Consider the following 21992-nt stretch of genomic DNA (forward strand, 5'->3'; position numbering starts at 1 on the left):
GTCTGTTAGCAGAAAAATATAAAAAATAAAAATAGAATTAAGAAACTGTACAAATTTACAGTTTACACACGCAGCTGTGTGGATATTGCACATTTCTGAGCAGGTAATGACTGGATATCACACAGAAACTGTAGATATTGTGCAGTAATGATTAGAGATATAGTACAGAACGTGTGTATGTAGTGCACTTGCACCAATCCATCAGCAGCAGATACTGCACATTAATTAGAGGTAGGATAAGATACAGGTCTCTGTGGTGTGTTCGTGATGGAGTGCACTATGATAGAGTGAGGTGTGAACCCATAGAGTGTTTATGACGGAGAGTGTCTGAGTCTCTGCTTGGGGAGGTTCTGGTCGTAGAGCCGACCGGCCGTGGGGAGAAAGGAGCTGCGGTATCTCTCTTTTCCTCATCGCAGGCGGAGGAGCCGGTCACTGAAGGAGCTGCCCAGTGCTGCAGCTGCCTCCTGTAGTGGGTGAGAGGGGTTGTCCATTATGGATGCAAGCTTGGCCAACGTCCTCCTCTCCACCACCTCCTCCAATGGGTCCAGCGCACAGCCCAGGACAGAACTAGAACATGATAAATGAAGTGATAAAAACATACTTTTTAGCCATTTGGTTGAATCGTTTTGGACATTTCCTTCAGATTTGTGGTTGAGTCATCTTAGAGAAGATGGGCAGATGGGCAACAGTTGGGCTATCTTGGGGGCAGCTGGAAGTTGTAGGTCTAGCTAAAGACAGAAAAGTTGGCTGTTGTAGATGACGTATATTCTCCAAGTTGGGAATGTTTACAACTTCGTGAAACGTATTAACTGAAGACTCACATGAAGAAAACAGCCAAAAGGTAATAGTGAGGAACAGCATGAATTAATGAAAGAAAGAAGTACTCTGTGCCCTCAACAAGCCACTTTTTATGTACTGAGATGGAATATGTTGCTACTTTCATGGCAGGTATTCAGTATTCAGCTATCGCTACGAATAAAACCAAGGCGTGACCATGTCTTAGGAAGCCATGGGAACAAGATAGTTAAGTGTTGGCCAAAACTAGTAAGGCATGGGAACAAGATCCTACCACGTGGCCATGACTTAGAAAGGCATGATCTCGTTCTCACACCTTACTAAGTCATGGCCACGACTTAATACTCGGGCCAGCTGTCCTATCAACTTATTATTTTGTAGTTCATATGTAATTTTGAGGCAGCCCAGACCTTCTGATGATACTGTAATAGCTCTTTTTAGACAGCATTAATTTTTAATTATAAAATAGTTTGACTCCCTATATTTTATTTTTATGTCATTTCTATTTATATAAGTTCATAAAACATTTTCGTCGTCAAAAGCTACGCCTGTATTTCAAATTCTTTCTTATTTATTTTTTATTTATTTATTCAACTTTCGGTTTTCCCGCTTTTTCTCTCTGAGGGAAAAGTCGTAGCTAGCTTAGCTCGCGTAGCTCTGCAGCCCGGTCTTTCCACAGCGGCTCATTTTATCCTCTTTAACTTTCTAACAGGTGGATTACTCATTTGATAAAACAAATATGGGCTACTTAAAGCAGTTAGACGTGGAGAATTTCAAGTCGTGGCGAGGAAAGCAGACGATAGGTCCGTTTATGCGATTTAACTGCATTATCGGCACCAACGGCTCAGGTAAGTCAGGCTAGCTAACCTAGCTCGTTAGCTTAGCTCGCTGGCTCGGGCGCAGTGAAGGCCGAGCTGCACGAAGCTTCGCCCGTAACACTGAAGTGATTTCTGCTCTTAAAGGCAAGTCCAATGTCATGGATGCAATGGGCTTTGTGATGGGAGAGCGAGTCTCCAGTCTCCGAGTGAAACACACCAAAGACCTCATCCACGGAGCTCACATCGGCAAACCCGTGTCAGCCACCGCCTCGGTCACCATGCGCTTCTGCGACGATAACGACGACGAAATCGTCTTCAGCAGAACCATCTCAGGTGTGGTGGACAGATGCACTGTGCATATGAATTCTGTCGTTCACCCTAAAATGTACTAACAGTAACAGACAACGTTGGTTTAACCCTGCAGAGTCATTTCTTTGATAGTTGCTTGCTAATGAAGCAAAGCGACCTGACAGCTCAGGGCCTGGATTCACAAAAAAACGTCCTGAGAAAGAAAATCTCGTTAAATCTTTTCGTTTTTCTCAACTGCATACTTAGGAAATTAGTGTCCTTCAAACCTACACGACCGCTCCAGCAATGAGGCCCAATCCCATTTCTTCTTCTTACCCTTACCCCTTGTTTTCGAGTGTCACCCTAACCCCTTAGATCCTGAGTTACAAAGGGGTCCCTTATGAAATGGGACAGACCCTCAGTATTGTAAGAACATGTGTTCTTAAAAACGTGTAACCAGCTTATGTTCCTAAATATTTAAAACTGCCTCACTTTGGTCTTAGACTGCATGGATTGACAGGGTAAATCTCTTAAATCGTAAGCTCTAACGAGAGTCACGAAATTGTAAACACAGCGGACAAGAAGTTCCAGTAATCTGTAAATATAATATGATGTCAGTGTCTACATGACAAACTAAGTCATATGACAACATGGCCTATAGCCTACATATAAAAACAACTACAATTTTCTTAATGAATAAGACTTTCTAAAGAGATGATTTGAGGATTTCCTACGAGAACTGTAGCGTTATTTAAGAACGTTCGTACGAACTTATTAGTGTTTGTCTGAAGGTCCTTTGTAAGTTTTTTCTTAGGAAATCTTTCATGAATCTTGTCCCAGATGAACAAAACAAAACAGAGTTCGTCAGTTCATTTTTTGGACACTTTTTAAACTTCATTGCAGTGTACTTAAATTGCACTTGTTTGCAAACAATAGAAAAATCTTGTAATAATTAAGATAAGATAAGATAATCCTTTATTAGTCCCACAGCAGGGAAATTCACAGTATTACTGCAGCAGCATAGTAACAGGAGTAAGACACTCAGTAATAGAAACGGGAAGCAGTATAAACATCATCAACGTTATAAATAATAAAAAATTAAAGCTAAATCTCGACTATTTACAGTAAAATAAGGATAATAATAAAATAAGAGTTGCATATAAATCTGTAATGCACTTAGGAACATAGGAACATATTGCACAATGAAAAAATATTCACATTCTGTATGTGTGTATATTGTGTGTGTGTGTGTATATATTGTGTGTGTGTGTGTGCGTGTGCGTGTGTGTGTGTGAAGGAAGGACCTGCGATAGCACTCCTTCACACACTTGGGGTGAAGGAGCCGGTCACTGAAGGAATTATAAAGAATTATAAAGAACAAAAACAGGACAGTGCAGTTAAGCCTAATATATCATGTTAATGTATGTTGCAGTGATCTCAGTAATACTGTTGTAATATATGTGTGCAAGAATTGATAATATTGGTATAAAATTAACAATTTATGTTATTTCTTGATAGGCAAAGGAAATATACACATTGCTTCACAGATTGGCTTATGTTTCTCAATGGGCTCCTTCAGGTGAATCCTCAGAGTACCGTGTAAATGGCAGGCAGATCACACTGGCTAAATACACAGGAGAGCTGGAAAAGATTGGCATCGTGGTCAAAGCCAGGAACTGTCTAGTCTTTCAGGTGCTGCTGACACATGTTTTTCTCCATGCTAGGGCTCTGTCTTTCTCTCAGGTCATTTTAGAAGTCATAGCTTACAGTGAACAGTGAACAGAGGCACAGATTTACACAGATCAGCACTATTGCTTTAGCTAATAGACATCCTTTTGTGCTGGGTTAGTAACACCTGTGGATTTATGTGTACGAAAGGGTGCCGTGGAGTCGATTGCTATGATGAATGCGAAGGAGCGCACAAAGATGTTTGAGCGCATCAGTAACTCCTTGGAGCTGGCTAAAGAGTACGACACCAAGCTGGCAGCCTTACAGAAAGCGAAGGAGGACACTCAGTTTCACTTTAACAGGAAACGGGCAGCTGCTGCAGAGAAGAAGCAGGTCTTCAAGGACAAGACTGAGGTATTATAAGAAAGCAATAGAAGGTTTAGGTAATTATGTCAGGAGTTGCATGGTACTACATTTTAAGCTAACCTTTGAGCTGCTGTTATGTGACGTATTGTTCTCATGGCATACTTTGAAAGCTCATGCTCCTTTGTCCAGGCAGAGAAATATCAGACGCTGTTGGACGAGCTCGGTGAAAGCAAGCTCCAGCTCAGCCTCTTCCAGCTTTACCACAACGAGAAGGGCATAGAGGCACGGTCGGAGTCTCTGAGAGAGAAGCAGGAGGAAGTTGCTGCCACGAAGAGCGCCATGGGTGTATGGGAGCAAGCTGTGAAGGCTAGGAAGAAGGAGCATGGACGGTTAACCAGAGAGCTACAGAAACTTGAGAAAGAGATCAGGTCATTGTTTTCAGTTGTGTCAATTGGCCACTTGGTTTGCTCAGTTTTAGTTTTGTGAATTTACTTTTCTCAAACAAATTTATTTCAAGTGCAGCCTGCTGTACTGGAGATAATATGACTAGCCTACGGTGCTACAGAATAACTGAGGAATTTCTGCACTACATATGTCCCTTCTCCAGGTCCCAGGAGCAAATCCTTAGCCAGCAAAGGCCTCAGTACATCAAAGCTAAAGTGAACACAGCTCACCACCAGCGCAAGGCCGAAGAGGCACGAGCCAGCTTGCAGAAGAGCCAGAAGCAGCAGGCCAAGAAGGAGCAAGATCTGCAGGAGCTAGAGAGGGAACTGGCAGAGCTGGAGAAAGCCTGGAGGACGTACGAGAGAGAGATGGAGGAGCAGGGAGCCCAGAGGGGTGCAGGTGTACAGCTGGATGAAGCTCAGGTTGGCATAAGAGACAATGAGTGTGTTTACATGCACTCCATAATCTGATTTCTGCAGTTATCCGATGATTCAAATGGTCGTATAAAACAATACTGCCATCTAGAAGTCTGATTAAGAGAGCTGGATTTAAGCCCAGTAATCTGGTTTCCCAGTTTTACATTACGTTTACGTCATGTCTTCTTCTGGGAGTTTATTGCCTGGTTGCAAAGCAGAAGTCTGATTACTGTCTGACTCGTGTACACACAGAGTTTCCCGTTATCTGATTACTCAAGTGCATGTAAACATGTTGTACTGACAAAATCTCATTTTATCCAAAATGGTGTTATTATTGCCCTTAGCCTTTGACCTTTTTTCACCAGGACCCCTGGCCAACGACTATAAGTGCTTGACTTTCTTCGTAGTACTTATTCTTCACTGTAAGATTCTTTGACAGTGCTGCGTTTTTGTTCTTATAAATAAAAAAGCACAGCTTTAACCTAATAGATTGGAGCTGTTTTGAATGATATAGGTCCTATAGTATGTAGGAATGAGCTGTTTGTTTTTTGTGATTTATCATAGCTGGAGCGATATAAGGAACTAAAGGAACTGGCAAGGAAAAAGGGAGCCGTCTTTGTCCAGAAGGCTGAGAAACTACGCTGGGAGGTGAAGGCAGATCGGGAGAAGCTAGAGTTCGACAAAAGGCGAAAGAGCGAGGTGGAGGTAGGTGTACAGTTGTCTGGCTTGTCAGTTGTATGTCTGTTGCTTCTGTAACACACTAGATATAATCATATGTGCATACATTGTTAGTTATATGAAAAAATGTGTTTGGTGTCCTGATTATCCAGTTAGCATTTAAGTTTTGCCTTTTGCAAAATTTGAGAAAGAGTGATGTTAATCTAGATCAATTCACTGCTTTGATACGCTCAATAAACATAATACCTGTAACATGATCTGCTTTGGCTTTTTCGTTTGTAAATGTAGGCAAACATTAAGCATTCTCAGACACAACTGGATGACTTAAACAAGAGGGCAGGGAAACTGGAGGAATACGCCAACACCTCTAAGTATGTTTCATTCTTTCTTTAATTCTTTTATCTCTCATTCATTTTGTGAGTCTTAAATATGCTAGTATTTGTACTGAGTGACACTATGAAGGGCTGCATGAGAGCACAGGTAGCCCTTGAATTGAGGGATTAAGGAAAAAGGTCTACCTTTCAGTTGAGGGTAGAAATTTAGCTTGATTAATAGCCAGTGAGGTAAAATAAGTGTATTAGAGCCAGGGCAATACTGAATGTGTGATATACAGGGCTTAGTATTTTGTTTTGATCTAACATTTTGTCCCACTTTTTTAGGATAGCTCCCAATAAATTACCTATAGATGTTATTACTATTCGGTGAAGCTGATAATGAAATGTTACCTAACATGTTTCTACCTTCATTACCCTAAAAAATGTTCTCTTCTTGTATTTTCTGTGCTGTCTTTGGTAGCAAAGCTCTGGAAGAGCTACGAGAGCAAGAGGAGCGTCTGGTGGAAGAGTTGGAGCGTGGCCGTGTACGGATGCAGGAGTTGAACGAGGAGCTGGTGAATGTGCTAGGGGAGCTGCAGAACGCTCGCGTTGATAGTCAGGAGAACCGTCGGCAGCAGAGGAGAGATGAGGTCCTCGAAAGCCTGTGCAGACTCTACCCGGATGTTGTGGTATTGTAACTTAAACATTAATGCACAGCAAGCACTTAATATATATTGAAGCTAATTTGAAGGTACCAGCAAGCATTTTCAAATGATGACAAAAACTGAAAAATGGAGGTACAAGGTTTTGTTCTGACTGCAGTGATATATATGTGTGTGTGTGTGTGTGTGTGTGTGTGTGTGTGTGTGTGTGTGTGTAAACCAGAGATATCAAACTCCTTAAATTCTTATTAACTGAAATTTTCTTTTTGTCAAGTATGGGCGCTTGGTGGATTTATGTCAACCCATCCACAAGAAATACCAGCTTGCTGTTACCAAGGTGTTTGGCAAATACATGAACGCTATAGTGGTGTCTTCAGTGAAGGTGGCCCGTGACTGCATTAAGTTTGTAAAAGAGGAAAGAGCTGAGCCAGAAACCTTCCTCCCTATTGACTACCTAGATGTGAGTTCAACACAGTCTTGAGGTGTTATATCAACACAGTGCTGTAAAAACTGCATGTTGCATGTTGCGTTCCCAAGATGTCTTTGATGTACTACGTTCGTTCATGTTGCTTATGATGTCGGTGACATGAGAGGCTTAACAGAATGTTTTGTATTTACTTCTATTGTTAAATATGGTTCTTATTACTAATCATGTAGCAGCACATAATAAATGATAGATAAATCAATGGTCTTAAGTATCTGAAATGGATACATACTGTGTGTGTGTGTGTGTGTGTGTGTGTGTGTGTGTGTGTGTGTGTGTATATATATATATATATATATATATATATATATATATAGGCCATCAAGTGAATGTATTCATTCAGGCTTGAGATGTTTTCTTACTGACACAGAACACAGGATACATAGAGTTAGTATCGGTATTAATACCTGGCATTGACCCATACTCACTGATCAGCTATATGTATTGGTGTCAGAAAAAGTGATAATGGTGCACCCTGAGTTACAGTCATTTAGATTTTAATGTAGATGTCTAGAAATTTCTGAGGCTGTAATTTTATCCAGGGATGTTTTGGGAACTAAATTAGAACATTATTTGTGTTCGGTGTGGAAAAAATATTTAGTTTTCTCTTTTGTTTGTTTGTTTTTAATCCATATTTTCAAACATATAATATTCCTCTCTTGCAATATTCTTCCTGTGTTAGGTGAACCCTCTGAACGAGCGTCTAAGGGAAATGCGAGGAGCCAAGATGGTGGTGGATGTGGTGCAGTGTTCCCAGAATGCTCCTCAACTGAAGAGAGTGGTGCAGTTTGTGTGTGGGAATGCCCTGGTTTGCGAGACTCTCAAAGATGCCCGCAACATTGCTTTTGGTGGCCCTGAACGCTTCAAGGTGTGATTTGTAATTTATGTTTATTTAGAAAAATAAGATCAAGTCAAAATAATCGTACAAGTAGTTTCAGATCATTGATTACTGCTTAATACTGCATAATGTCAAGTTAATTATCAATTAAGCCTTCAAGCTCAGCCTTTAAAACCACAGTAATTCACAAAGTTCCTTAACAGTGCTAAATCCTAATTGATTTGTACCTTTTAAGAGATTTATTTAATAGACTGTTAGTCATGGGTTCTGAAAATGTGTAATAGGGTACTTCTCCATCTATATTAAAAGCCCTGCTTCTCATGTTGCTCTGTAATTTGACAGACTGTAGCTCTGGATGGTACCATGTTCTCCAGATCAGGCGTGATCTCCGGCGGCTCTGTGCACCTGCGCAGCAAAGCTCGACGCTGGGAGGAGAAAGAGATGAGTGGCCTGAAAGAGAGGAAGGAGCAGCTCACTGCAGAGCTGAGGGTGGGTCCAGACCAAGAGAAGGCTTTTCCACATATGGAAATGCAGAAACTCCGCTGATTGACAAAAGCAGGGATTCAGTGGCTGAGCATGCTTGTTTAAACCTGTGACGTGAATAAACATCTTTAGTAGATGCTGCAAGATCAGAAGGGCAGGCCTGAAAAGCGAGCCGGCAGGGTTCTCACTAATACTGCATTTTAGTCTAAAAATAGTAAAGAGACCTGTGTACAGTCAAGGTGTTCAGTACTCTGCTGAAATAGAGGAATCACTTGTTGAACTTTGGGAAATACAAATCTTGATATTGTTTATAATATATGGACCAGGCTGTCAAAGGACTGTCTTTACTTGTTGTGAAACATTTTTCCAGCAGAGCCAAAAAAGAAGGGCTTTGTCATTTGTAAGCTATTATTATTAGAGAGCGGTCACAGCGTGTGTTAATATAGAACTGATATCTGTTTGTTGTTTTTACCATTAAAATTTGCATAAATCTTGGAACTGTGTGTTGACAGGAGCTGATGAAAATGAGACGAAAGGATGCTGAGCTGAAGCAGGTTAGAGCCCAGGTTCAAGGAATTCAGACTCGCCTTAAATATACCAACTCTGAGTTGGAGACCATCCGTAAGAAGAGCATCCCCGCCTGCCATGCGGTGAGCTTGTTTCTCTGTTTCTTTCTTTCTTCTCTGTTTTTTTCTGTTCTGTTCCCTTTTTTCATGCAATAGAAGTTTGTATATGTGTGTACATGTGTGCCTTGCATGCTTGCTTTTGGTGCAGGAAATCTCCAGATTGGCTAGTGAGCTCTCAAACTTAGAGTCCCACATCGAGATGCAGGCAGAAAATGTGCAAGTGAAGGACAGTGATATGATGGCCATTCAGCAGAAAGTCAATCAGGTGACTCATTCACACAACACAGCCTTTGTTATTACATGTACAACTTTTACAGCTCAGTTAATGGACTCATTGGGTTTTCTTGTTGTAGTTGGAGGATATGGTGTTCTTAGATTTCTGTGCTGAGATTGGGGTGGCCAACATTCGTGAATATGAACAAGACTACATGAGGCAGCAAGAAGACATTGAGCAAAAGCGGTATGACTCTTAAGCCCTGTTTGAGTTGGATTAGTTTTTCACAGGCGGTCCGGTAATGCATTTTGTGCATGATTTGACTGGTCGATTCATACGGGTTAAAGATGAGATGTTTGTTTTAGCATTATGCAACAGGTGGCTCACTTCCAAACAGTAACAGCACATAGTGTGGCTAAAAAAAATCTAAACATTGTGGGTTTTGGTCGTCTCGTCATGAAATTAAGGGTTAAGGAAAAAAGAAAACATAGAAGTGCTGTTTTCTGTTATTCAGTTTTGTTACTACAATACTGTGATGTTGATCCAAATAGGACTGATATCAGTGAGGGAGCTCAGTGTCTGAGTGAATTGAAGACGGTAATTCGCTCCAGAATTCTTACTTAGCAGACTTGTAAAAGCTATGGACATGGCAGATGTACTGTATTAGTGTACCAGAAGCTTACTTTAAAACAATAAAAATATAGCCTTCATTGTAACAAGATATGTAAAGTATACATGTTCTTTTATGATGTACACTTTCCAACAGGTTGTCTTAACACAGAAACAGTATTTCTTGTATTAAGCATATTAGCTGCTTTCTGCAGACTACAGTTTGAGTCCCAGAATACAAGACTTAACACACAGCTGGAATATGAGCGCGAGCAACTAGACAAACAACGCAGGAACATGAGAAAAATAGAGGATTCAGCCCAAAAAGAAGAGGATGTAATTCTCACCTTGAGAGAGGCAAGCCTTCTTATCTGTGACGTTTGTCTTTATATTTATTCTTTATTTTTAATCGACAGCTTTCAGGGTAATTAAACATATGATACCACAGAACATAAAATACTCTCATAGAATTTGACTGAACACTTATAATTTCACATTTTTTCATGGGACACTAAACGCTTGTGTGTTCCTTAGGAGGAAGAAAGGCTACTGGCTGTTGTAGATGAGACTCAGTCCAAGCTCCTGGAGCTAAAAAACTTGCTGGCGGGACAGAAGGCCTCCATTAATGAGGCCAAGGCTGAGCTGGACATGAAAGTTAGGGGCCATCAGGAGAAGTCCAGGTATGTGTGTTTGCTCATAGTGACTAACTTGAGTCATGTTTCTGGAGTATCTTCAGTTTTTGTTTGTCCCCTTTTCCTCATCCTTTCTCATAACAAGGTGTTAAGTCTTCAGGGGTTGTCAGCATCATCATTGTCACTTTTATTTATGCTGTGCCTTGCCCCGTGCTCAAGGATGCAATCAGAATATTACTTATCATACATAAATACAATCACTGATAAATGAAACAGCACAGAACACACACAATTCCTACAGTTACCGGGAGGCATTCCACTGACCACGGTATAGAGTGACCAGCTAGGCTGGAAAGAGTCCTTAAGCCAGGCATACACTGTGCGGTTTCAGAAATCTCACAATGTACATTTGAATCGCCCATCGAATCCAAACCCTAACTTAATCAGGTGAACCAGCCTGATATCTGGAGAAGTGAAGTTTATTGGTTTTCGCACAGGTACCAGACACCTAGCCAACCCATAAGACTACGGGCTGACGCAGCTTTATAGCTGGACGCAGCCCCTACAGTTAGCTCTGTCTACAGACAATTTTCAATGATGCTGCTTCGTTCAAAACAACATGCTGCACATCCACATCTTGAGCACAAACATTGGCTGAATCTCAGGTGGCTCCCTGCTCCGCACAAAGTGCACAGCATATTAAAATAGTCGCTCCTGCACCCATAAAGTGCATCACATGTCTAATAAATAGCCTTATGGGATTCAGTCGTGTGTGCACAGCTTCATATTGGTCAAAATGCACTATTTAATTTAGAAGCCAGAACTTGGTGCACTACATAGGAAGTAGGGGGCAGTTTGAGATTCAGCCATTGACAAATCTGTGCTTCAACAGCTTTACTAACTTACTAACACACTGTGCACTGAAGCTAAAGAACAGGCGATCTACAGGCAGCTCTACAAAGACAAAAAAAAAACAGAATTTATTTATACCTCGCAATTGAACTCAGTCAAACTAAGAAAAGTCAGCATATACAGACGCTGGTGCTGCAGATTACTTTTTTGTCTCTGTGTAGAAGCGGTGGTTGTGATTGTGTGCAGTTTTGGGTGCAACTTTGATGAATCAGTTCGTCAGGCTGCTCAGACTGTTAGACAAACGACCAAAATGTTTGATATGTCAAATACATCCGATCGTCTGACTGCCCAACCAGAGCTTGTTTTGGCAGTTAATCGGCTGTTGTTTCCCCTCTTACACTGCACAGCAAACAACGTTGTCTGAAGCTGAAATTCAGCTGGCTCCAACCAAATTGGGCTTAAAAACATGTTAAAATCACATAGGGTATACCTGGCTTTAGGTGTGGGGCAAAGTCTCACTCCGCAACTACAGTGAGCCGCACAGATGGCCGGCCTGGGACGCCTCAAAGGCCAAAAATGTCCTTAGCCGCAACAAAAATGTATAGCCTTACCCAAGCGGCTGGTCCAGGCAGCCACGTAGCTGCGATGTGGCATTGCTTAGGCAGCAAGCCAGAGAGGCCTCGTAGCTGCTCATGCAGCTGCACACCTCTGGTCCAGGCAGCCCCACAGTGCATTCCAGTAGCTGGCCTAGGCAGCCACATAGCTGTGATGTAGCATCTAGCAGGTCCCCAGTCCAAGCAGCCTCTTAGCCACTGCACAACATCACTTAAGAGGCCAGTTCAGGTTGCATCATAGTTGCGATGTAGCTTCACCCAATCGACCAGCCCAAGAAGCATCCAAGCCACGGGTGGAATATCACTCTCAGCCGTTTATCTCTATGGATAAGACGGCAAACTTCTCAGCCAGCAGTGAAACATAAAAACATAAACACAATGTAAGACAAATGGTAAAGATGAAAAGTGGCAGCCATATGGCACTAGGGTACATAATGGAGCGCATGCATATGCACACCAATGCATAGTGTTGCAAACAGCAATTGAGCAGCTGTTTGTAATGGAGCACAGATACATAAAGATAACTAAGTCTCTCTCCTCTCTCCCACTCTCAGAGAGCTGGTGAAACAACAGAAGGAGCTAATCTCTGCAGAGACAGCTTTGGAACAGCAGAGGCTGCATAAGCACAACCTGCTGCTGGCCTGTAAAATTGAAAGCCTTCCCCTTACTCTCCTTTCAGGAACACTGGATGAGATCAGCGATGTTCAGGTACACAGACAGAATGCCCAGCATTATCAAATTACACCAGCTTTTTTAAATGAGCATCTACTGAGATCATTTGGCCTTGCGCTGGTGTTCTGATATCCCACAGTGCAGTACTTGTCCTTGGGCTCATCATTAAGGCTTTGTTTAGAGGTTTTAGAAGATATGAAATACTACACGATATTACAATAAAGAAAACAATGCAGTGTTGTTGTTGTTGTTGTTGTTGTTTCATAAGTATCCTATCAAAATGAAATCTCTTCTCTCAAACACAGCTGGACTCAGAGTCCCAGACTACCTGTACACTGGACATCTATGAGCGTGAGGCACATGTGGTGTTTGACTATGGACCGCTAGGAGACGAGCTAAAAGTGAGGCTGAGCATGCACTCACAGACAGACATCGCTTTCATCTGATATTACTCCAGGATTTTTACTTGAGTAATTCAGCAAGGTGTTTCATTCACACTTACATATTTTAACATTGGTCCTCCAAGTGAAAAAATCTTTAAGTCAAGTCAAGAGGCTTTTATTGTCATTCCATCTATGTACAAGTACACAGCGAAGTGAAATTACATTCATCCAGGGAACCACATGGAACAAAGTAAACAGTACAGAGTGCAAACGTGTTTAAAATTTAAAATAGAAACATCACAATAAATACAATAAATAAAACAGGCATTAGACACAGTAAACAGACAGGACAGTGTGGCGCCGACACAGCACTCATTTCTAAGCATGAGGTAGTGAGAATAAGGTGCAGAGATTATTTAACATGCTGTGATCTGTGTGAATACACAGCCAGATTATAACATACGCGAGCACAGCAGTTCCTGAGGTAGGATATACACAGTACTTGAACAAAGTGTAAACACTGTACTAGCAGCAGAGTTCCAGATGCAAATAGAGCATCAGAAGATGAGTGTGTGTGTGTGTGTGTGTGAGTGTAGAGTATGTGTGTGAGGAAGTTTTCAGTTCAGTCCTTGTGAGTTTAGAAACCTGATTACTTCAGCAACAGAACTGTTGCAGAGTCTGGCAGTTATGGCACGGATGCTCCGGTAAGAAAGTCCGTGTGGATGATGGATGGGGTCATCCACAGTGCTGGTGGCTTTGCGGGCGCCGTGTGTTGTGTAGATGTCCATGATGGAGGGGAGAGAGAACCCAATGATAAAAATCTGAAAATAATAATGGAAATAAAAATGCACATCCCGGTGGCATGCAGGTTTTCTCAGGCAAGAGAATTTGTTATAGAACAAATTTTATGTGTGCGCAGAGTCTGACTGAGATGGATGAGGTGGAATCCCAGTTGGAGATAATACAAGAGAGAGTGTCACATCTGGAAAAACTGATACAGGTGTCCAAGCCACCCAACCTGAAAGCCCTCGAGAAGATGAGGGAGGTGAAAGACAGCTTCCGTGGAGTCATAGATGGTAAGAGATGGTCACTTACTGTTCCCTTTGAGAGCCACCGTCATGCAGAGCTCAGTTCCAACTGCGATGTAACCCTCATCCAGGTAATGGAGCTGTTGCTAAGGCTTTTGCTGGGTTCAGTCATAACTGATTAGGGTTGGAATTGAGCTCTGCAGGAAAGTAAATCTCAAGGAGTATAAATCTTTGCTTCATTTTCATCATTAATTAAAATTTTTTAACCTGTATTTGGGCAGATTCTCACATCCGGCCCTTTTTCCATATTTTTCCGGTATACATATCTTTCCAAAAACACTGAATGGATCTTTTCTGTCCCAGTTCAGACCTTACTTGCTCAGCAAATTAAGAGATGCTTGCAGATCCTCTGCAGATGTGGAGCCTTCACCACTATAGGGCAGACCCAAATTGAACCTTTCATACTCAAACGTCTTTTTGTGTGTGTCAGCGTTCGAGGCCAGCACAAGCGTAGCTAAGAAGTGCCATCGGGAGTTTGAGCAGGTGAAAGCAAAGCGCTTCAGTCTCTTCAGCCAGTGCTTTGAGCATGTGTCGGTCGCCATCAACCAGATCTACAAACAGCTGTGCAGAAATGACAGTGCCCAAGTGAGACTTGTATATCTCCCTCTTTATCTTTCCTGCACTCTCTCTCTCTCTCTCTGTCTCTCTAGCGCTGAGAGTGTTGTATGTTATAGTAGCTACACACGTTCTGAGCCTGCATCCCATTTACATGCATCATTTTCCTGTAAGGATTAAATATAATTTATTTATTTATATTTAAATTCTATATATAAATAAGTTGCGTTATTCTCTCACGCTCTTTCATGCACTTGACACACTTAACAAAGATTTTAATATGACATTTGTCTCTTTTTAGTAATGAAATTTTGACTCATTTTGTTTGCTCTAGGCTATTCTGAGTGCTGAGAATCCAGATGAGCCATATCTGGATGGCATCAGCTATAACTGTGTGGCGCCTGGTAAGAGATTTATGGCCATGGACAATCTGTCAGGAGGAGAGAAGTCTATTGCAGCCCTTGCTGTGGTGTTTGCTATCCACAGGTAAAAATCAACATTTTTACTACTAGCACACCAAACACACAGAATATAGACTACTGTCAGTTATTTAATTGCCAGTATATCTTATGGTAATAATAATGAGATTGACAGCCTTGAGAATTGACATTCTTTCCCTTTCTTCAGAGCTAAAAATGTATCTGTATTTATGAAGGAACTGGTTATATGAGTAAAGGGCGAAATAGTTATTTCCTTTGAATGTTTTCAGTGATCCAGGCTTTTGGCTGACTCTGTTTACACTTATTTCCAGCTTCCGCCCTGCTCCATTCTTTGTGTTAGATGAGGTGGACGCTGCATTGGACAACACAAACATCGGCAAGGCAAGATCACCCTTACTGTATACTTTACTGTCAAGAAAGTCACTAAATGTGTCAGCAAAAAATACAGTACTGTAATCCAAAAACTGAATGTAAATGTAATGTACCTGAGCCAGGTAGTCTTCTCAGTTGTGTTCCAATTAGCCATGAATTTTCCGAGCCTCGGTTGTGCTTTGCTACATGGATTCAAGTGACACCTCGGTTTGGCTCATAGCTACTAAATTAGTTAATTCATGCACACTAATTTTTCAATCTGTTTTTTCAGTTATATAGAACCTTTTGATTTGCAGATACATGTATACACTTATTTTATATGATGCGAGTACTCCACATTTTTGAAGTTGTAGGAAATAAAAAAAAATTAAGTTAATAATACGTCATTGAAAATGAGCTGTAATTAAGTTATAATAAAACGATATCCAAAATACCTTGTACTTCAGAAATAGTGATCAAGAAAACATTGCTATAAATAGATAATTGCTGTATGTTATTAAACATTTACAGTAGCTTCTTGTTGTGCTCAAAAACCTATATTACATATAGCATTAAAAAATGGTGTCCAAAGTTTATAATCTTGCGGTCTACACTGAACAGCAGTTATTGAAATTACAGGTGATTCCAAACTTGTGAATGGTAGTGTAAATCAAAAAGCCCTTTGATGTTTGTTACTGTGCTTTTATACAGAAATTGTTTGCTTTTATGAGAATGAGCTCTGTGAAATGTTTAGTCAGAGAAGATTTTTTGAGTCATATTTTGAGTTTCTTTATTTTTGTCCAGGTAACAAGCTTCATTAGGGAGCAATCCAGAGAGAATTTCCAGATTATCGTCATCTCACTGAAGGAAGAGTTTTATTCACGCTCAGATGCCCTGTTAGGGGTCTACTCTGAGGTACACACACATCCATGCAGGCGCACTCATATATATATATATACACATGAGCGTGATCTGAGTTTGAATCGCACCTTCTGTTTCCCCACTCAGCGTATATCAAACAGGCTACTCCTGTTCCGACCTGCTGCTGTCTGTTGTTTTTATGTGAACTTATTTTTATCGCCCCCTGCAGTTTAATGAGTGCATGTTCAGCCGCCTCCTCTCCCTGGACCTCACTCCGTACCCCCTCAATGAGGAGAACGGCAATGAGAGAAAGAGCTGTGATGGAGAAACAGGGAAAGAAGCAAAATGACGAGATGGCTTGGTACTCAAAAGCAAAATTTTTGAAATGTTCCTACTTCTGCAACTTCTGAAGTTCACTTTGGATCCTCTTGCTTTAGAACCACCCTCTTTAAAAGAGTGTTCCAGTGGTTTTTCAAATTTGACTCACATGTAGGCAAGATCGTTTAGAATGGTTTGATGTGAAATGCACCGTTTCTAGACAATGAACTATTTCTCATCAAATGATTTTGTAGATAATGCAGAGATTCCCCTTTAAATGCCTATGTTGACTTTTCTTGTTATATCAGATAGCAGCTGTCTTGCATTAATTTAAGAACAGTTCACAGTATGATATCATTTGCTGCCTCTTTCAGGATATTTCTGCCTTCGTAGCGTTACAGTTCCCATTATCGTTGTATTTGCTGCCTCTTTCAGGATTGGTTATATTAGACTAGCACGTGTATGTTTAGTAGGCGTGGGTTTGTGCCTCGGTTTTGGAGAAGCCAAGGAATGTTTCTTGTTGCAGTGCTGAAAGGAACATGTGCCGTTTTTAAGGCTGTTTTTTTTCCAATAAATGTCTGTGTTCCTATAAAGGTTTTGTTTTTTGTAAAGGTGTATATTATATATATATATATATTGCTGTTCTTGGAAGAAAACCTCCAAAATGGTAACTTTACAGGAGAAGGAAAGAACTTACTTTACTTTCAATGTAAGTCAACGGAATCAGACTTTTTTCCAAGTCGTTTTGGGTCATTTAATTTAGTCCATCATGAAATTTACATACAATGTAAAGGGTTTTCAAATGGTTTTCTTTCGACCACAGCGGGGTGTGTATATATATGTATATATATATATATATATATATATATATATATATATATACACACACACACACACACATATATATTTAAAATTATTACTAAATATGCCACAATACGTCAGCTCAGACTGGCTGTGATGTCCTGAAACCTCATTAGTATCACTGTCTCAACGGTCTGACCTCTTATTCTCACCCTCTTGAGATCTTTCTCTCCTCTCTCATCCCTTTCCTCTATCACATGCCTTGCTTGGGTGTGGGTTAGGTGGAGAAATGGGGATCATTTCTCTCCTTTAACCTTTTCCAAATCTCCATCTCTTGCGGACTCTTCATGGCATCCTACACAGTGGTCGTGGTCCCTTTACGAAGCAGCATCAACAGCCTGGACGCCTTGCGGTTCTTCCTCTGGGTTAGTTCTGTTTACTGTGACTTACGTTTTAAGCCATTAAGATACTATAGAGACTTCTAAAAGCCTGTTGTGTGTTCTCTGACATGAATCTAACCTGATCTTCCCATCATGTTGCCTGAGCACAGTGCTGGAAACTTCATTTACTCCTGTACAAAGACGGTCGTTTACCAGTATTTGCTGTCCGTAGTACAAAATGTTGTGTCTCTGTTTATCTGCAAATTATTGCTTATTATCTGGTTGTAAAGTTAAACTGGCACTTTTTGTAAGTGAGAAACGTTTGGGAAGGTGGTCACGTTGAGACATTAAGCTGGTCTGCTATTAAAATGACATTATTGACTCTACGTTTACTGATTACAAGTCTAGCTTGTAGTCCATAAAGGAGTTTTCAATTCATCGTACTCCCCTCATGTCAATTATCACAGCCCACTGCAAAATTCCTACCAGGCTTCTAGAGGGTGTCTGTGCTTCACAAGTCCATAAGAAAGTTCTACACAATCCATTGTCATTGAGCTGACTCGTCAGTCATTACCATAAATAAATAAATAAATAAATAAAAAGCTTAAAACTTTTATTTTGAACTCATAAAAGGTCTGATCTGGGTACTGAGAAATATACATTTCTAGTTTGTGTTTGAGATGTTCAGGGTTTTCATTATTTGAAATGGGAATTACGGAAGTGGCCTAAAGAAAAGAAATCTTATTACGCTCAGTGTAATATATTGGCTTAGAGAACATTACAGGAGCCATCAAGAGTGAGTAGTAAGTACCTACATTTACTCTTCTGTTACTGTTGCTAATGAATTACTATTAATGCATTTGGAATTTACTACTTGTACTCATTTGTGGGAAGCAGTCGAATTATTCAGGTACAGTTAAAGGGCCAGTATCAGCAGCAAATCAAATGTAAAGTAATATGTACGTAATATGGTAAAGCTTCAGAACGTAGCGTTCAGTCCTCAGTCCATACAGTTCATTAATGGAAACGAAGCTATGAAAAAGCCAGTTGATTTACGTATCGCTGTTGTCGGAACAAAACCTCGTATTTCCAAAATAGTAGCTACAAGAGAAGGAAAAAACATACTTTCCTTTTAATGTAAGTCAAAGGAACCAGAATTTTTTGCAAGTCATTTTGGGCTGTTTCGATCCACACACACACACTTTCTAAGCCGCTTCTCCTTCAGGGTCATAGGGGGCGGTGCTGGAACCTATCGCAGTGGTCATCAGGCGGATGCAGGATACACCCTGGACGGGTCGCCAGTCCATCTCAGGGCAGACAGACACAGACAGTCACTCACACCTAGGGGCAATTTAGCACGTCCAATTGGCTGCTGCATGTCTTTGGACTGTGGGAGGAACCCGGAGAACCTGGAGGAGGGAGAACATGCAGACTCCACACAGAGAGGACCTCTATTCTGAGCCTTAGAATCACTAAATCCACCCCTTCACGTGCACAAAAAAGGCTTTTGAAAGATCCGGATTGGTATCAGGATATTAATCTTAGAATCAGATCCAAAACATAGTTTCTCATTTCTTCTTCTGCTGGCAGGTGAAGAAACTGCAGGAGCTGGAGAGGGAGAGGGACTCTCTGTGGATGGGGCTGCAGGCTCTGGAGCAGGCCCGGGCCTGGCTGTGCTGCAGACTGGAGGAAAACAAGCAACCGTGGGTCGGTAGGGATGTATACAGTGTTAAAATGCATTAGTGCTTCAATGTTTCATTGCTCTAAAGGTGGTGATTGACAGGTGAGTAGTAAATAGTTACATTTGCGCACAAAATTGTAATGGATTTATACTTATACTAAATCTTTCACATATACTTAAGCATGGAAAATTTTTACAATTTAGTTCTAAACAATTCATTCCTACTTCCTTTTTTAAAGCCTAATTTCATTCTATTGCTTAGTGATTGGCTATAATTCTGACTCTTGAGCACGAGGCTTTTAATGCTCTGTTGCGGCACCACAGCAGAAAGACATTTTAGATGAAAAATGAAATAATCCTCCTTTGTGGTAAAATAACGCTCTACTGATAGATAACAGTTTAAGTAGAACTGCTTCACCCTTTTACTCTTAAGGTTGGCACGCAGACTGCTGGTCCCCATAGTATTGCAGACAGTGTAGAGTAGCTAACAATAAGGCAAAGCGAGAGATTTAAGAGCAGCGATAGTTTGGAGATGAATGGACTTATTTGCATTTATTAGCACTGCAGCTGGTTTCCAGATACATTTAATGTGCAGTGTGAGTCGCTTCTCATTCAAATTTTCCTCTTCCAGCAACAGGTTAGTTCGAACAAGAAGCTGGCCAATAAGAATGAATGATAATTTTCTCGTTCCACCTTAAATGATGCCTGCTGTACCATTTAAGGTGGAATGGGAAAATTCAAACAAGAACCGGTTGAATGAGAAGCGACTTCGGCCTTGTGAAACTCCAACGTTGAGAGACGTTTTACGAGAAAATACATTTAGAAAAGTTTCCTGCCAGAGATGTGAGAGAAGTGGCTATAGCTGAGTTAAAGCTTAAAGTAGAGCAAAGTAAGTCTGAATTTATTTATATTAAATTTGCTAACCTGTACTAACACATTAGCTCAGAGACATATTTACAGTCAAAATGGTAAATGTTGTGGCTCCCCAGGTGGTCTGAGCTTTACTGAAAGGACGAAAGAGCTCTTCTTAACATTTGGGTTGCCGACCCGTTTTAGAGCAACAAAGCAATCAAAAACAGAAGAACAGAGCCTGACACACTTCACTTTAAGTCAATTTTTTAGCTGCTGCTTTTGTTTTTTGTCATTATTTTTAAGCTGCTCTTCCCTCCATGTGTAATTCATCAAATTGATTTTTATAACATTCAGTAAAATATGCGTTAATTTTTTGGTTTTGTCAACCTATAATATTTAGGCTATTTTAAAATAAAAAGATTAATACGTTGTTTGTCTCCATGTGTGATGTATATGATTGTTCTGCTGTTTTAGGGCCAAAGCCCCGCAGCTCCTTGGACTCAACAAGACAAGACACTGCGCAGTGCGACGTGTGATCGCCTCTTTCCGGCACAGACAGCCCTCAAGTAAGACTGCGGGGTGTGTGGAGTCAGTACAGCTCAGAACAGATCATTTCAGTGGATTATGGTTCCATTATGTTCCCTGATTAAGGTACTGAGATGGACCCCTGAGGGGACCACCCCAGTGACAAGAGGGGAACTGCCCCAGTGGCAGTGTTGTGCCTTTTTTTCTGAGTGTATATAAATATGCAACACACTTCTACAGTTGTCTGCCATAAATTTGTCCAGCCCTGCTCAGATTCATGTTAATGAAAGCGAAGAGATGTTAAATGTAGCGGCGCGGATGAAATCAGATGCTTGCAGTAAAATGAACAAGATAGACTTTATTAAAGAAGACGTAATCGAGCTCGTAGTCAGAAAGGGCGCGGGTCCAAACCAAACAATCCGAAGGGCGAGACACAAGATCAGAGTCCAGAGAACAGCCCAAAAGGACTGTCAGAACATTTACATTTACATTTATTTACATTAACATTTACAGAACGCGGAGATATTACCACAGACAGATAATCCGAAGGGAATAGCAAAAGAGGTAATTGGTAAACAGGGAAACGGGTCAGAAACGATCAGGCGTAAATACCAACGGAACCGCTCATGTTGATGAACGATACAGCACAACACAGGTGAACCAAATTAGTATTCAGGAGAGTGAGACCGGTGACTGGAGTGTGCAGGCAGGTCAGAGGTGGCAGGAGATGTGAAAACCCAGAGGAGTCTGGGGAACGGAGTCCAAGTGAGTATCAGAGCCAGAGGGATGCGTGACATTAACATCTGCATTGACCAAGCATTTATATGACAAATCTGTGTTTTAGTGCACGATTGCCATTGTTTTGAGTTTCATTTATTGAGTATTTTTGAGACTGTAAGACTAAAGACTGCTGAATCTTCCAAAACAAGAAACATATCTGCACATATTCTGATTGTAATTTTCAAAATGTCATTAAAAATGGAGTTAAGGGTCAAGACAATATCTGGAACGTGGAGAAAAATTTTTGAAATGAACTGCAAAAACTGGTTAAATATCGCGGATGTCAGGACAAAACCTTGTATGTCCAATTCTGTTGTTTTTAATTTTTTTACATAATTTGAAAAAGGCAGCTGTCCTGTGTCAAACTGATGAATGAACCAATAAAAATGGTTCAAAATAAATTAGAAAAAAAAAATTTCTCCATTTAAAAGTTTTTACTTGTCCTGTAAAGTTACTTTTTTCAAGGTTTTGTTCTGACAGCAGTGATATGCAGAGCAAAACCCC

At 40.8% G+C, this 21992-nt stretch overlaps 1 protein-coding gene across 1 annotated transcript; it reads left to right on the forward strand.

Annotated features, from left to right (window-relative positions):
* Window positions 1-1534: 1534 nt before the first annotated feature.
* On the forward strand, window positions 1535-16500 carry smc1b (structural maintenance of chromosomes 1B). Its single transcript, XM_017721051.1, has 25 exons — window positions 1535-1643; window positions 1758-1946; window positions 3481-3593; window positions 3780-3983; window positions 4125-4363; window positions 4543-4801; window positions 5360-5500; window positions 5762-5844; window positions 6269-6476; window positions 6724-6909; window positions 7616-7801; window positions 8114-8260; window positions 8767-8904; window positions 9029-9145; window positions 9234-9340; window positions 9919-10060; window positions 10238-10383; window positions 12356-12509; window positions 12779-12874; window positions 13776-13932; window positions 14375-14529; window positions 14834-14985; window positions 15251-15320; window positions 16095-16205; window positions 16381-16500. Exons 1-25 carry the CDS (start codon window positions 1535-1537, stop codon window positions 16498-16500), a joined length of 3729 nt encoding a protein of 1242 aa, XP_017576540.1.
* The last annotated feature ends 5492 nt before the right edge of the window (window positions 16501-21992 follow it).

Source organism: Pygocentrus nattereri, chromosome 8 (genome assembly GCF_015220715.1).
Source record: "Pygocentrus nattereri isolate fPygNat1 chromosome 8, fPygNat1.pri, whole genome shotgun sequence".
NCBI lineage: Eukaryota > Metazoa > Chordata > Actinopteri > Characiformes > Serrasalmidae > Pygocentrus > Pygocentrus nattereri.